Below are 15,539 nucleotides of genomic sequence, written 5' to 3' on the forward strand. Positions count from 1 at the left end.
TATCGCTTAATATGCATATATAGGGAAGGTTTGGGATTTATTCGGAGGGCTTTGATTGTGTGCATTTGGGAGGTTCTTTGGATACATGCTGATAGCATAGAGAGTACTGTGCAAACAGAAGCACTGGCGTTTTTCCGTTATTCTTTTCGTTCCTCATTTCCTCGACATGGAAAAGCACAGCTCGGGGCTTCAAAACTCTATGCGTTATAGCTTCATTGGTTCAATATAGATAGAGACGAGCATGGGGAGAAGAAAGAACAATAGAGGGGGGGGCAATAGATGATGATATTTTCTATTCACCTTGCGTCGAACTCGCAGACGATTCAAGGAGGAATGTTTTTGAACTTACCATCAATGAATAGGTTGTTAGATTCCATGATACGAACTCTGTGAATATCACAAAGCGAGATTCACTTATCTTTCTCGATTCACCCATCATGCTATTTTTTATCCAATATGATATTCGCAACGTAGATAACGTTTTTCAAAACTTAGATGGATCGACCGAGGAAGGAGTTATTCCCTAATATACTTTTACTTTTTCTGCGAAAACTCCAGGTACAAAGTAGATATCGACTTTTCACTACAATTGATACCATTCTCATCCATATATAGACGCACATAAAGCGATACGCCCAAAATTCGAGACAGCAACTTTTGCGATATCGCAATGCCATTGAGGAGAGTATTTAAGACAATTATAGATTCCATTGCTCATTTAGGGATAATACCTAGCTATATCATATCATACCATGTGATTTAGGTAACAATAATCATCAGGCTTATACAAGCATAGTGGTTCGATTGATTTAACTTTTATAGACGGTTTGATAATATATAAATTCATACGTAATCATTCGTTCCCTTACAGATGGGATCATACTTGTAGAAAGCTAATACTAACTCAGATCTTTGTCTTCTTTCAGAAAGTTTGAGTTTGGAGTACAGAGTATCCCCATTCCATGAAATGGAAGGCTCTCCCATCAGCTTGTGCCGCATAATCAGCCCAATAATCTCATTCTTTCCCAGCCACAAATCAAACGCAGGATAAAAATCTTATTCTTTTGCTCGAAACGCAAGGTGATGATTCCGGTCCGTCTCTGGCGTTTGAGAATGCAGAACATCGGGTAGGAGTGCTGCTCTAAGTTTTGGCTCCTATTGAACCCTAAACTCGGCATATCTTCTCTCGTGTTCTTCCTCGTCGTATCCTTCCTTAAGAAGCGAATTAATCTCAACTCGAAATCACTTGGCCACTTTCAGCGCTCGAGTCTCGATCAAGACCTTCAGTGGACCGTCTTCTGCAGAAAGGGCAGCAATGGAGCTCCTTGGGCTGCCAATCTTGAGCGTGAAATACTTCAAGTTTAATCTCTGTGAAACCAGTTCTGTGAGAGTCTGAAAATATATCGCCTACGTTCCCTATACAATATCATCACTTGTGTCATCCAAATCTTCATTACAGTCAAAAAAAAGATACTGCGAAGAGAATTAGTTAGGATGTATTGTTAGAGTTATTGAGTGAATCTATGATGTTATGCGCGGGTGTTACAACTCTCTTTCACTTGACTGTATTGTATGAAGTTTTCACTCCAATACTTTGGCATGACTTGTATATAGTGGCGGTATATTACGTAGCATCGGTATGATAATGGAAGTTGTAAAGTTCTTCCATGATTGTTTTTAGTTGACTGATAAACTTCATAGGGTGTTGATTTTGTCGTATCATGAAATTTTCGAGTAAATGTTCATACAGGAATAGAGGTGTCTGTAGGTGAATCTAAATTATATAGTATATCGCATGATCAAGAATGAAGATCTTTGGTTTAACTGAGCTTACTGCCTCAAATATCCTAGCAAGACTATCTAAAAGATGGAAAAATGCCTCAAATACTTTGCACAAAATATTTAAGTTGACTATATTTACACTGTTGAAATATGGAGATGCAAGGAGGCAATATTTGCTCACACAGAATTGGAGAGAAGAAGAGTGAGGTCTCTGGGATCAGAAATGCGATTTGCAATCAGTAGAGGCATGCCTTTGATATGGTCTATTACTGAGTCCGGAAGATTAATTCTACTTTTAAGTTTCCATATTAGTTCAGAGATTTCATAGAGTACAGGTTCACGAAGAAGCCAGCATGTATTACTCTACAATATCTCCCCATATTTTAATTTCAGTCTAGGTTATAAGCTATAACAATTCTAATTTACAAAATTGCACCTTCACACGCAGTGAAGATCCCATGATGTGCGACCCTGACTTCCACAATCCTAGAATACCAGTAAAATCATTAGCTAGCACATGCACATCATACACTCCACGTCAGTCAACCAAAATTCTTAACGAAAAAGAATTAGTCCATAAATTTTGATAAAATAAGCATGGCCGACGATACACTAGATCGCTTAGCACCAGTCTAGAAGCTAACTAAAACTCTTTCGTGGCTACGCTAATGTAGAAGCTATTTCGTCACAATACTACCCTAAGTATTTCTTTCTGAACTGGCCATTGTCCATAGATTTTACTTAAATACTCCTATTCCTTCATTGTAGAAGTTTCCTCAGACGGAAATTACATTGACAGCAATCGATATATTCACAATTACCGTACTTTCTCCAATACAGATCAGAGCTTTCAATACGGTCGTCAACCTCATTCATTAACCATCCGAAGTAATTTCATCACCTCTATATACTTGGATAGCTGCCGTTGAATAGCGAATTAAGATGTCGGATTCAATGAACATCACCATGGATTGGGTAAGTAATCTCCTTTGTTGAACCATAAATTGTTCCTCGCCTCTCCATAAATCAAAGTTTCACACATTTCCTATGATACATCGCCCTTCTCCTGCTTGTCTTGGCTCGTGTTCTTGATAATTCCATCTAACCAGCACCTAGTCACCCGCCGAGACTCACCCAGGGGATCCAAATCACTTAAAATCGGGCAACTCAAAAGAAGCCGGCGATGTGGGAGAGGAGCGAGGCCGCAGCCTACAGAGAAAAGAGCAGTGTAATGCAAAGAGGGGCCAGGATGACAAAAAAACAGACAGAAGGCGCCTTCATAACGTCGATGATGTCCATGCCATGCAACACAAGGAAGCCTCACCTACCTCTGTATCAAAGCCCACAGCCAAGAGAAGCCGCGATAATGAAGAAGATGACATCACCTCAAAAAGCAAGCAAGACAGCCCTGTAGACCAGAGAGCTTCAAAAAGGAAATGCGGCAACTCTGCCAAGGATCGTAGGATCCTGAGCAGTGCCTTCTTCGAGCTTGTCGAAAGAGGCGGAGGGGAAATTCGATACGACGTTAAGGAAGACCCGTGGGGGTTGTCCAAAAGGCGCAACGTCGCTAAAAGCTCTTGGGAAATGAGCACAAAGCGATTTGACGACGAAATGTTCATGCTCGGTGCAGCAATGGTCGGTACTTCGTTGAAACAATAGAGGCTGTGTCCCCTCGCTGTTGTGGGCTGGTTTTTCTTGGGTCTTATATACCTTGTAATTTAAATTGAATAATTATGTTTTTTTTTCAATGAATGATTTTAAGATCCTGCACTACATGAAGTGCGACTGGAACTCTCATAGATAAAATGAAATTGAGGATGTTTTTGCAGTTTTGAATATGGCACTTGCCTTCTAAGCAGCACATCCCACGATTGGCAAACACTGTTCATTTTCACGGTGCGATTGGGTAGATTCTTTGCTTCTTGACATTATCTTCATAGGTGATAAAACTCGTGAGTGAAGCAATAGTATACACGGCCTCAGGCCAGCCATGCTCCTGCGTCCATGCTAATGACACATTTTAAAGAAATCTTTCCTTCGCTCATTAAATCATGCCGCCATCTTAAACCAGCTCGCTAGTAACATTAGAAAATTCACCCTTCTCCAACTTAGTCTTCCAGAATATTGGGTTGGTATCATTGAATCCGTGCTTGACCCATCCGTCTTCCTTAACATGGTATAAATTGATGAAACCTCCAGAATAGGCGTCCCTGTGTGTAGCGGCCAAAATACTTCTTCTCCCCAACTCCAAGGCTGCTTCCTCGCTCAAATCGTATGAGTATTCGGCATCCAAAACACCATATGCGAAGGTTTGACCGGATCCAACGCAAAAGAGGTTTCCACTCAATCTAGTTCCGTCGGAATCGATATAGTAAAGTGCGGGCCCTTCTTCCTTGGTAACACCGGCACACATAGTTCCCATGGATAATCCCATACCCTTGTATCTATAAACGAGGTTTGCAAGAATCTTAGAAGCAGCTGCGACGGAAATTCGGCGTTTGTGACGAAGTTCGTGAAGTCTGCATTGCATACCAAGATATGCGAGCCAATATTGACAATCCTAGGTTTCAAAAACTCAGTCATAGCCAGGGAGAACATCAGTTCAGTGACGAATTTGATAACTTACAGCAGCACCACCAGCCATTGTGCCCAATAAGCAGTTGTTAATTTCAATAACCTTCTTAACAGTCTGACTTGCGATCCAGTTCCCTGCCGTTGCTCTTGAATCTGTTGCTACAATGATTCCACCTTGGAATCTGAATGCTAAAGTTGTGGTACCGTGAGCGATCTTAATGGGACAGTTTGGGTTCGCATGGTCATCGGTAGCTGCGCGGAGCCAAGCGGATGGCTAGAGATAGATTGATTAGCATTTTGCACATCAATGTTTCATAGCACACTGAACTTCAAGTCTGGGGATAGATGATCGTGAGGCTAACGTACATGTGCGACAGGAGGCATGGCGAATTTCAAAGACAAGCCAGGAGCTGGTTGGTATAACTCCATCTGGTCTTCTTGAGGAGCTTCCTGCTCGTAAGCAGGTGTACTGTATTGCGATACTAGAGAATCCATTTTCAAAGATCAAGTCGTGTTTTGAGGTTCGCAAAGTTCGGCGCGAGCGTAGAGTTATGGGGTTGACGTCGCTGATGGATTTGGATTTGATGTTGATGTTGTATACCCAGTTACTAGGTACTGAATAATAGTAGCTTACTAGGCAGCTTGAGTTTCGCGTCAGCGGGCGGTAACTGCTCGTTTTGCCGGGCCTTACTTAATGTAGACTAGCGCCATCAGTCAAATGTGCCTTATCGGGGCAGCCTTTCGATATCAATATAAAGCTTCCCCAGCTGCATACAGAAAACTGCTATACTGCTTTTACTGTTATTTTGGACAAGAAGCTTCAATCAAAGGCAGCACTCTCATTCCTTTTGTCTTTCTCTATCGCCCGAGAACCTCACTCTGACGGGGTATCATGACTCGGAACTGTGACTTCCGCACGAATGCACACACAAGATCCGATAGGAGCTAATACTCCGAGCAAAATTCAATATTAAGTGCGAACAAGATGAGGAAACACAAGCTAGCTTCACGTTATCATATTTTTTATCGTGCAAACAAGCCGCAGGTTCTGTTTAGTATCGTGTCATGTACACTCTCGAAGAGGAACACGAGGAGACGACTTTTGACCTGGACCCCATTGGTACCTCTACCTACCTCTCTTCCACGCTAATTCGCTGGCCGGTCTTAACCATATACTTGAGTGTAAGATCTCTCAACTACATATCTGGGTGTATGGTCAGCTGAATGTCGAGCTCAGCTCTCCAAGCCGTGGAAGCTTCGAATGCAGTAAGGTGAGGCATAATTACACACATCTTATGCATCAAACGGGATACGGGTGAGAACTTTCGTGCTTTATCATTGGCATGCTCTCTTACTTCCTTTTGGCCATCCATGTTCACTCGAGTTTGCGAAGTTCACAAAATCCTGGAGTCGAAGGCGTTCAAAGATATCTGTGCATCGCGAGACGGATTGAGCAAAAGGAAATACCAGCCCTGTTGCTTGCGACAAGGATTGATTCGTAAATCTTTACCCCAAGCTCTCAACTGTCCAGTGACAAGCAGTATATCCACCCAGCTCCAAATTTTATCCACGCTCGAGGCTCATTACCGAGATTCATTTAAACAGGATTCGGTGGATGGTAAACCTTTGCGAATCATTCTTAACAACGACTATGCTCATTGACATTCCTAATATATATTTATTCATCTCATTGTTCACCGATCTATCCACATATCCTTTGATGGGAATAGGAGGTTACCCTCAGTCACTGCATTCAGCCTCCAAATCGGCCTTAGTGATTAGAATACGTCAGTTTGTCATACATTCTATTTCGCAAAACTTCGCTACGCAACTCTGAAAACATCACTTCGCTATCACGCTTCCGTGTCTAAAAGCCTCGATCCGAATATTTTTATGAGTTTTCAAGCATCATATTGCCTACCTTCTACATAAACCCCCACTTGTTCGCCCTGGGTACCTTCACTATCGTGTTCTCGGTCAATTACCGATAACAGATTCATTCGTGCGTCCTAGTACCAGTGTGACGTTATCGTCGAGTCCATCAACACAGATCGGAAATATTGGCGTAGAAGCCGTGTGTCTGTCCCAGATACTATCAATTCCAGTATCCGATGATAGACTGAAATACCATTATAATAATATATCCATTCCCATATTTTCAAGCTTACGTGTACTGATCTCATCCCTTTGATGAGACCTAGTTCATCATGTTGTCATCCTCAGAACGCAAAAGAATTCGCGAGGTTCGCCGCTACTACAAAAGATCTCCCGGTGATCCGCCTATCGCTGGCGAAAGCGTACCGGTCGAGAGTCCCGAGACAGTTCGGTCCGTAGAAAAAGCTAGCAGCCCCAATAGCACGCTCACTGCGTTGATGCAATTGATCACGTGGCGTCTTGGTGCCTCAAGAGCGATGGTATCTGTTGTTGATGATAATGCACAAGTATTTGTGATTCCTATCAATACCTCGTTTGCAGCATACTCACACCTCTACAGTACTTTCTCGCGGAAGCAACAAAAACACTGGATTTGTCAGACTCTTCAAAACATGATCCAGGTGACGATTTATGGATGGGTTGTGGAGGGTAAGATCTCTTACAGTAACAAGACTTTCGGGATCTTAGCTGACAGAAGCTACGTTTTCAAGAACTATTCGCAGTCAAGCTCTATGCGCAGTGAGTTTTTCGGACCACCCGTCGCTCACCACTAATATCTTGTAACCAGTACACAATAGAAGTTATCCCTGAACCAAATCATTATGCCTGTTTCAGTGTTCCGGATTTATCGGCCGACCCCAGGTTTTGTAATCTGCCTTATGTTGCAGGCAGACCCAATTTTCGATATTATGCAGGAACCCCTTTGATCAGTAATACCGGAATACCAATTGGAAGTGTCTTTGTCATCGATCCAAGGCCACGCAAGCGAGCCACCAGGGCGGAAGTCGATTTCCTGGGACTAATGGCAAAAAACGTCATGGAATACCTTGAAATGAAACGGGAGAGTGTGCAGTTGCGGCGGAACGATGTAATGTCTAAAGGATTGGCTGCTCTAGTTGAAGGTCAAAGTAAAATCCCACGGCAATTGTCGACAGAAATGGCCTTCAAGTGCCAAGATTCCAATGGCTCTCACTCAAATGGGGCGAAAATGGTTAATACTAATTTAACAAGTAATTTTGTTGTTGTTGACACATCTTTAGCGACAGTCGCCGAGCAGTCACTAAACAATACAGCGGGCCCTCCACACACTCTAGTCAGGGAAAACTTGCTACATGATATCTCACCTGATACATCTATAGATCAATTGGCATTGACTGATGCCCCAGCGACCCATGATCGAATACTCTCACGAGGTGCCAATTTACTACGAGAATCTCTCGATGTTGATTATACAATTTTCTTTGATATGAGTATTGGCTTTTCAAGCAGTGTTGTAAATGGACAAAGCGGAGATGTTAGATTGCCTGAAGACACTTTTTTGGATGAAACGGACACAAAGAATAACTTTACCACAAAACCCGTCTATACTTCGCATGACAACGACATCGATTTATTGAATACATCTGCCCAGTCTTCATCACTCAGCAGGCGAAGTAATGAAGCAGGTTCTGCTAAAGTCAGAAGTTTCTCCACATCAACCTGTTCGTCATTGGATGGCGATACACTATCTGGTACCCTCTACAGAGCGCCAAATGAAAAAGATCTGCAAAGACTTTCGAAAAGATATCCCAAAGGCAAAGTATGGACGTTCAATGGCTATGATTCTGAATCTTCAGAAGACGATAACTCACCACCATCTAAACAAATGTTCGCTATGCAGCTTAATCCACAAGATCATCGGGTAAGGAAATCTGATCGCAGCATAGTGAGGCAGTGCTTTCCTGATGCTCGAGAGGTTCTTTTTGCTCCACTCTCTGAGGCAGGAACTGGATTACCCATAGTGGCATGCTTTGCAGTATCCCTACGGGACATAGCGATTTTCACCTCCGATACTGAAAAGGCGTTTGTTCGTGGGTTTCTGAACAGTGTTTCTATTGAGTATAATCGAATATCTATCGCGGCTGCCGATCGTCAAAAAGGAGACTTCATATCAAGCATATCACATGTAAGAAACCCAATTCTATTCAGTTGCAGACATGTCTAGTTAGTAGAATGTGTTTTCACAGAGGGTGCTCAAGGTCGAGCCTTCAGATGCGAGCCTCGGAAATCGCAGATCTCTATTTGTTGAATTTACACATTAGCTAGGATGCCCTGCAATTCAACCAGGACGGCTACCTATACGATCAGTCGTTGGCTCATCTAACCTTGTTAATTAAAGCTGATGGATTTTATCGTCAACAGGAATTAAGAAGTCCACTCCACGGAATTCTTGGGTCTGCTGGTATTTATGTTCTGTCTGTAGCCCTCAGTATATATTTTAACAACTCCTATAGAACTTTTAAGCGAGACGAATCTTGACAATGGTCAATTTGAACTCTGCTCAACAATTGAAACATGCGGACGAGTTCTTCAAGAAACTTTAATGGATGTTCTTGAATATTCCAAGGTATGAGCTCGGTTTCTTCATCTGATTTTATGGTCGAGGAGTCCCTGAATCGACAGCTCTCCTATCACCTAAAGCTAATACGTGTAGCTAAATAATTCAATGAAAAACAAAGAAGTCGGTGTAAAAGTGCCAGATACGAACGGAAATTCTTCCAATTCCCAGCAAATAAACGGCGAAAGTCCCACGAGCGACAATCTACTTTCTCAACCCCTAGATCTTGCTAGAATGTGTGAAGACTCGGTGGCAATTGTTGCAGTTGCATACATGCACCACAGAACGAATTCGGAGCAGCTTCTATACCGAGTAATGCAACCTCCAGGAACGATGGAAACGCAAGAGATTCAAACCCTGTACAAATCTAATTCTGTCACTGTATCTTTGCACATTGCATTTGGGGAATGGCACTTCTTCTGCTCTCCGGGATCTATGCAGCGAATCATTATGAATTTAGTGGGTAATAGTCTCAAGTATACATCGGCAGGCTTCATAGATATTTCTTTGGCCGTTGAGTCTCCCAAAAATGGTAACGCCAAGATATCGAAGATACCAAATATTGGCAGTGATGATTTAATTGTACTTCGAGTCAGTGATAGTGGCAAAGGTATCTCTAGTGAGTTTTTGAAAAGCAAACTCTTTATAGCCTTTTCTCAGGAGTCGTCATTGGCACCAGGCACTGGTAAGAACTCGATTATTGCTTTAACCTCTTTGATATGCTGATATTCTGTGTAAAAGGACTTGGACTTCACATCGTTTATTCACTTGTGCGGATGTATAACGGAACTATCGATGTTCAAAGTCAGATCGGTCACGGAACAACTGTTACAGTCAAGCTGCCCCTCAAAAGGGCATTATCTAATCTAACTTCTATCGCCCCCTCAGACCCACTTCTCAAGGTTCAAGTTGAAGAATTGAAAATTTTGCTCAAGCAATTCAAATATTGCAAGTTCTCAACTCACGGTTTCCGGTCTGGCTCATCTTGTTATCTAAAGAAATCCCTGCACGCCTATCTTACCCAGTGGTTTGGTATGAATCATGATCCTGACGATGATGCTGCTGATATTGCTTTCGTCACTGAAGAAAAGATCGACTTGTTCCTTGCAGAGCTGATGAAAGATGGTGTATCCAAGCCCTCGCTTATAATAGTGGTACGATATGTTCCAAGTCACAACCATACATCCCAACAGAACTCGGCTATTGATATACCCCTTGAAACTCTCACGATACCGTTTGGTCCCTGGAAGTTGTTGAAAACATTACGCACCTGTCTATCACCAAAGCAATTATCACCGAAACCGTCTTCTGCAGCCGATCATAAGATTTTGTATACCAGTCCTTTGCCCTCTCCGCCCGCTGATATTCGAAAAGAATTTGGGACAACCGTTACCAGAACCGTAGTAGAGGAAGCACTTACTGAAAAATCACTCTCCGTTCCCAAAACTCTATCAAATGCAAGCCAGCCAACGATTCTTTGCGTCGATGATAATGCTATAAATCTTCGCCTCCTTAGAGCGTATTTCCGCAAATTGAATTTTGATATCACTTGTGCGGAAAATGGAGCCGTGGCGTTCGAGAAATATCGCCTTCAGCCTAACGGCTATGATCTTGTATTCATGGGTACGTCGATGACACTTCTCTCGGCTTTAATTTTGTTCTTCGCGCCCACCCCAACACACATGCACACCTATAATTCACAATCAGCTAATTTAGCTTTCAAACCAAAGATATCAGCATGCCAATATGCGATGGCTATCAATCTACAAGAATGATCCGATCACTCGATAAACTTCAACAAAGTATTAGCCCGACCCCATTACCAGCAACTCGCATTGTGGCAATCTCTGCCGCGTATTCAGACGCAGACATGGAGATGGCGAAAGCGGCGGGTATCGATGATTTCTATACAAAGCCGATGAAGGTCAGTAGATTGGAGACTCTGATGAAGAATTGGGGATATTTGGATACATGACCGCGGGGCCAATTTGTTGACTTCAGCATAAAAAAATCTGGGATTTGATGGAATTGTAAAATTGATGTAAAGATTAAGCTGAGTACACAGGGAGACTGGGGATTTGACATGCGCTTCGTAATAATTGAGTTGGATTATATCTAAAAACGGCCAATTGAAAATTTGGATACAAAGGCAGGGTATAAGGTATCTTAAAAACAAAATGGTGAACACATATGGATAATATATTAATACTCGGGAGATATATCATACTACTTCAGTTTTCAATTCTTCGTTTTCGGAACTTGTTCTTACCATTTTATTTCCCTGAATTACACATCATGTTTCACCAAATTCGCATGCATGAGCATGAAAAGCAGCATGATGGAAGTTCGTCAACTCATATCTGGGTAAATCAACGATCTATTCTTGATAGCTAGAGATTGAGAACAGTGGCAAGTGCCAACAACACTCAATGGATGCAAAGAATTACAATGTCCCAGAAGCGAACAGAGTTACGAACAGAAGAATAAAACCCTGCTTTGACGAATGAAAAAGAAAAAAAGTGTAAGATTCCCCAAGTGAGAGGTCCTATGTGTTGACAGAAAAATAATGTGAAACTTAAAGTCCGGCCATACGCTCCCTTGCTCTTCTGCTTATTCTGTCATCATGTTAAGCTCGAGATCAAGTGTGTGATTCTGCCTTGGATTGTAGGCGGGTAGAAGAAATTTACTTTGGAGAGCTCAAAGGGCTGGCCGATACGGGTTTTGTTCGTTTACATGTCCCTTCTCATTGATCCAAATACTTGTTGTAGGTCTGGGTCCCACAAATCGACCACTGGTAAACCAAGTCCGAGAACGTGTCTCGTTTGTCGTACGGCTAAATCATATTGCCTCTCTCTCTCCTCCCTCTTCTCAACTAAACTTTGCCAGATTCTCAAAGCATAAGGCGCATTCAAGTGTGCACTTGAAAAGTCGACTTTGTATTGTCCCCAGGTTCCATCATTCACATGTTCGCTGTTGCTTTGATCCTGTTTTCCTGGTAGTTTATCATGCTTTATATAACATATTTTGACGTTGAACTCGGCTTCCAGTGTCCCCACGAGTGGTAAAATCTTTAGAAGTAACGTAGCGATGGCCTGTTTTCGAGATTGCTCTTCTTTGAGCCTTTGCCAGCACCTGAATATTTGAGATTCAGTATATCCCTGATTTCCAGCGAGAATTCCTGAAGTTTCCAATCCATTGGGCTTATCATTAAGAAACATTGCCCATTCATGGAAGACACTCTGAACTGAAATTCGATCTTCGGCTGCCTTCCAGAGTGCAGGAGGATATGGTTCAGAAGATTCTCCCCCGCGGTACCAGTCTATAACTAGAAGAAGTAGTCCTCTCTCCCAAAACGTCCATAATTGGCCATACCTCCTCGGCTCGTTTTCAATCAAAAACATAGAGGTTGTATCTAAGTTAGGATAGGGTATCAATGTAGAGGAACCCATCTTATCTTGTACTCCTGACATCTTGTGAAGAAAATAGATAGCAGATATAACAATTATTAGGGTGGCTGCACTGGTGGGTCGAAGTAGAATTTGTTTTGATCCCCCAATCTGACAACGATCAAAAACACTTCGAATGCAGAAGGTTCTTTGGCTGGGTATGATTAATATATCAGGCAGAATCAAAGACGAATCTTCTGTGTTGATTAATGTTTCGGGACTAAAAGTCTCAGTGAAATACTTTGTAGGCTATGCAACAAATGTAAAGACGTCGAATGATTAAGTGATGGTGTTAGTGATGACACACTAAAGAACAAGATTGTCTGGAAATTGTAGACCTCCAAAGCTGTAGTTGGGTGTATGTGATTTTTTCAGTTGTATTGCAGTGGTAAGAAGTTTATTGTTTTTAATTTTTTTCCAACTGAGAAAAGGGGAAAGAGACACTATAAGAATAAATCTAACCTGATTGTGCGTAGATCTGACGCTCTCTACACATCTTGAGAGTGTGTTATGTGATGAAAACTGAAGTAATAAGATTTTACATACGATATATTTTGAATTGTTAAATAGGATGAGTGTGATGGCTTTGCGGGTCTGATGTGTCGATTCTACGAGATTTGTAAAAGCTGCGAGATTATAAAATAATTTGAAATAAGCAGCTGTGATTCGTAATAATAGAATAGAGTGCTGATTTATTTCCGAAAGTCAAGATAGTAGAGGGATGGAGTATTCGATTAGAGACGGCATGGTGGTTCTCTGGAGGAAAGAACGAGAAGCGAATGCGGAAGGAGCAAAACTAATCATCAATCAAGCTAAGACTCTGCCTCAAAGGTGATCTTCTTCACGAAACGTATGAACAATCTGAGACTCTGCAGAATAATATAGCTGCCGTGGCCTCCAGCAGCCCAGGCTACATTCAGGGCCGCTGGAAACGCTGAACACTATCAACTTCGATAATACCACACCAACCAACCTCAGAATCTCTACTGAATGGTAATGATAAGACTGGGCCTATCAAGCCTACAAACACTCACTATCATGAAAAGAGCATAACCATCACTCAAGGAAAGGTGAACAAGAAGGTTCACTTTTTAGGTTGGCGTAGACATCGCATGCAGAGAGACAGGGGGCAGGAAAGACAATTAGAACTTGATCTAACTTAATAAGTTAATCCGCATATACTCATACCCTGATATTCTTGACGATCCAATTGGAATGGCGTCAGTTGATTCTAACTTGCATATATGTGTTCACGAAGGTGTAGTAATTGCTCAGTCAGACTGTGTATTTATAGAGCCCAATCTAGGTGTTAAAGTGAGAATTCTATTATATACACAACTGATTGCAAGTCGATAAGATCCAAATCCAAATTACTCCATATCCGGTTATCCACACATCCAATCATTCCCATATCAAAATAACTCCATATCTTGAGATCCCTATATTCAAATTACTTCACAAGTAATGATATCATCTCGAATTCCCCTTGATTGAATACAGCCCGCTCCAAATTAAATCCTCCTCAGACGCCATCTCTGGCTTATATTCGCCCCTCAATTCAAATATGGCTGCCGCCGAAAAGCCCGCTTTCATGGCTGTACTCTTATTCCACAAAATTCTTCGAATCAAGAATCTTATGACATAACCATGAACTCCGAGCATTTCTACCCAATCTTCTTTTTCCATTGCATACATTGTGTATCCCGAACCGACGAAGTTGCTGGCAATGGATATGGCCGAGGATCGGGAAAGAAAAATGTAATGGGCTCGAAGCTGTGCTCCAATCCAGATGCGGCACTCGGCATTTGTGTAGTCGTTCTTGGGGGTTGTTGTCCAAGTTATCTTTCTAATACAGTCTGGGTCCTTGGTGAAAAGGTCTTCCTCGTAGACATCGGTGAATATCACTTTCTTTCATCAGCTAACTTGGGTCTATATCGTACAACTCAAATGCTGCGCCAGAGGATCATGTAAAACCTTTCATGCAATTCGGTTGGTCTCACCCACATGAATTAACCAAATTAACGAGAGGTGTTTCATATAACTAGATGATCACAATGATTTGAGTTGAAAAGAAGGCGTGGTACTTACGGGTATCATCCGATTTACTGAATGATTGGTCTCTGCAAACCATTGCCGAGGTGTGTCTCTTGTAGCTGAGCGGTGACTTGAGGAATTGAAAAGGCATTGTTATTTTTGTAGATAATTCAAATAATGATTTCACGTCGAAGATAACAACCAGGTATATAGGTAGACAGGTAGATAGATCTAAAGTGAAGAAAAAAACTGTGGAAAAATGTTGCAATCTTTATATGGCGAGAATCTAGACCAGTGTGTGCTGCTAAAAAGATAGTCAATCTAGCTTACAGGCTAAACTTTCTAGTTCAATGAAGCGTGGGGGAAATCGACAAAGACGCTAGAAACACAAAAGTTGAACGGCTTCTAAAGAGTGATTTTTGGGAATTCGAAATCGGTTATATATAGTTAAAAGAGAGTTCAGAGCAGAAGTGTTTCTGTGATGTCGATTCTAAAGTTCATTACAAAGCGTGAAGATATTTGCAGGTGATTCTTATGAATAGACAGGGTGTTTTCTTGCTAGTCTCATCTTGCAGCTAAAAGGCTTATTCTACGCTACCAACTCCACACTTTGGCACGCCGAGAAACTTCTCGATATTCGACTGATCTCAATCACACATTGAGGAACATGAAATGAGTTGACATCGGAGTTAAAAACCTTATTCTTGTTAACGGTCAAAGGTAAAATTATGAAACTGATGACATCAAAAGCCTCGGACCTGCAGAAATCCCCATCAAGTGAACTATCAAGACACAAAAGGAGAAAAAATGGAGACAGCTCCATATCAGGCCAGCACAGTCTCAATATCATATGACTGTCCTTTCGTAACATAATAACCACAAGTCATGCTCGGAAATCCAACACTTGCTAGAATTCACGTGCACACGCACGAATGATTTTGGAGAAAGTGATAAAATTTCCTCCCTTGGCCAAACTAACTTTAATCCATGCCCAATTGTCATGGTGATCTTTCCTGGATCCATGGTCCAGGAGGTGGTTATCACGACGCGCATATATTGCCCAGGACTCAATACTTCAATTGGGAACAGCATCACAGTCACCGTTCCTTTCATACATGTCGTCCATCTTTTGATGATGATAATGTACTGTTTCTCCACACGCCTCCAATAGA

The 15,539-nt window shown here is 41.9% G+C and overlaps 5 protein-coding genes across 6 annotated transcripts; 2 read left to right on the forward strand and 3 right to left on the reverse strand.

Annotated features, from left to right (window-relative positions):
- The first annotated feature begins 2,696 nt into the window (after positions 1-2,696).
- On the forward strand, positions 2,697-3,643 carry BCIN_11g05600 (hypothetical protein). Its single transcript, XM_001549046.2, has 2 exons — positions 2,697-2,757; positions 2,899-3,643. The coding sequence occupies exons 1-2, from the start codon at positions 2,725-2,727 to the stop codon at positions 3,439-3,441; spliced, it is 576 nt and encodes a 191-aa protein (XP_001549096.2). The 5' UTR covers positions 2,697-2,724; the 3' UTR covers positions 3,442-3,643.
- A 42-nt stretch (positions 3,644-3,685) lies between these two features.
- Bcpre2 lies at positions 3,686-5,004 on the reverse strand. Its single transcript, XM_001549047.2, has 3 exons — positions 4,723-5,004; positions 4,409-4,630; positions 3,686-4,342 (listed from the first exon to the last, which is right to left on the reverse strand). The coding sequence occupies exons 1-3, from the start codon at positions 4,849-4,851 to the stop codon at positions 3,845-3,847; spliced, it is 849 nt and encodes a 282-aa protein (XP_001549097.1). The 5' UTR covers positions 4,852-5,004; the 3' UTR covers positions 3,686-3,844.
- Positions 5,005-6,234: 1,230 nt separating this feature from the next.
- Positions 6,235-11,111, forward strand: BCIN_11g05620 (hypothetical protein). Of its 2 annotated transcripts, XM_024696084.1 has the most exons (9): positions 6,235-6,797; positions 6,851-6,939; positions 7,002-7,029; positions 7,079-8,455; positions 8,692-8,731; positions 8,784-8,896; positions 8,984-9,572; positions 9,629-10,510; positions 10,618-11,111. In XM_024696084.1, the coding sequence occupies exons 1-9, from the start codon at positions 6,564-6,566 to the stop codon at positions 10,860-10,862; spliced, it is 3,597 nt and encodes a 1,198-aa protein (XP_024551888.1). In that variant the 5' UTR covers positions 6,235-6,563; the 3' UTR covers positions 10,863-11,111. The 2 variants fall into 2 exon arrangements, with proteins under 2 accessions (XP_024551888.1, XP_024551887.1); XM_024696085.1 differs by having other exon boundaries at positions 9,629-11,111.
- A 375-nt stretch (positions 11,112-11,486) lies between these two features.
- Positions 11,487-12,641, reverse strand: BCIN_11g05630 (hypothetical protein). Its single transcript, XM_024696086.1, has one exon. The coding sequence runs from the start codon at positions 12,355-12,357 to the stop codon at positions 11,617-11,619; it is 741 nt and encodes a 246-aa protein (XP_024551889.1). The 5' UTR covers positions 12,358-12,641; the 3' UTR covers positions 11,487-11,616.
- Positions 12,642-13,648: 1,007 nt separating this feature from the next.
- BCIN_11g05640 (hypothetical protein) lies at positions 13,649-14,570 on the reverse strand. Its single transcript, XM_001549051.2, has 2 exons — positions 14,422-14,570; positions 13,649-14,237 (listed from the first exon to the last, which is right to left on the reverse strand). Exons 1-2 carry the CDS (start codon positions 14,516-14,518, stop codon positions 13,804-13,806), a joined length of 531 nt encoding a protein of 176 aa, XP_001549101.1. The 5' UTR covers positions 14,519-14,570; the 3' UTR covers positions 13,649-13,803.
- Between the last annotated feature and the right edge of the window lie 969 nt (positions 14,571-15,539).

The sequence above is a fragment of the Botrytis cinerea genome, chromosome 11 (assembly GCF_000143535.2).
Source record: "Botrytis cinerea B05.10 chromosome 11, complete sequence".
Lineage (NCBI taxonomy): Eukaryota > Fungi > Ascomycota > Leotiomycetes > Helotiales > Sclerotiniaceae > Botrytis > Botrytis cinerea.

Coding starts and splice junctions, on each gene's coding strand:
- BCIN_11g05600 (XM_001549046.2), top strand. CDS start 2,725: ATGTCGGATTCAATGAACATCACCATGGATTGG. Junction 2,758..2,898: donor TGAACATCACCATGGATTGG/GTAAGTAATCTC, acceptor ACCAGCACCTAG/TCACCCGCCGAGACTCACCC.
- Bcpre2 (XM_001549047.2), bottom strand. CDS start 4,851: ATGGATTCTCTAGTATCGCAATACAGTACACCTGCTTACGAGCAGGAA. Junction 4,631..4,722: donor CCATGCCTCCTGTCGCACAT/GTACGTTAGCCT, acceptor ATCTATCTCTAG/CCATCCGCTTGGCTCCGCGC. Junction 4,343..4,408: donor CAATGGCTGGTGGTGCTGCT/GTAAGTTATCAA, acceptor TTTGAAACCTAG/GATTGTCAATATTGGCTCGC.
- BCIN_11g05620 (XM_024696084.1), top strand. CDS start 6,564: ATGTTGTCATCCTCAGAACGCAAAAGAATTCGCGAGGTTCGCCGCTAC. Junction 8,456..8,691: donor TCATATCAAGCATATCACAT/GTAAGAAACCCA, acceptor TATCGTCAACAG/GAATTAAGAAGTCCACTCCA. Junction 8,732..8,783: donor CGGAATTCTTGGGTCTGCTG/GTATTTATGTTC, acceptor CAACTCCTATAG/AACTTTTAAGCGAGACGAAT.
- BCIN_11g05630 (XM_024696086.1), bottom strand. CDS start 12,357: ATGTCAGGAGTACAAGATAAGATGGGTTCCTCTACATTGATACCCTAT.
- BCIN_11g05640 (XM_001549051.2), bottom strand. CDS start 14,518: ATGCCTTTTCAATTCCTCAAGTCACCGCTCAGCTACAAGAGACACACC. Junction 14,238..14,421: donor CAGTAAATCGGATGATACCC/GTAAGTACCACG, acceptor GATGAAAGAAAG/TGATATTCACCGATGTCTAC.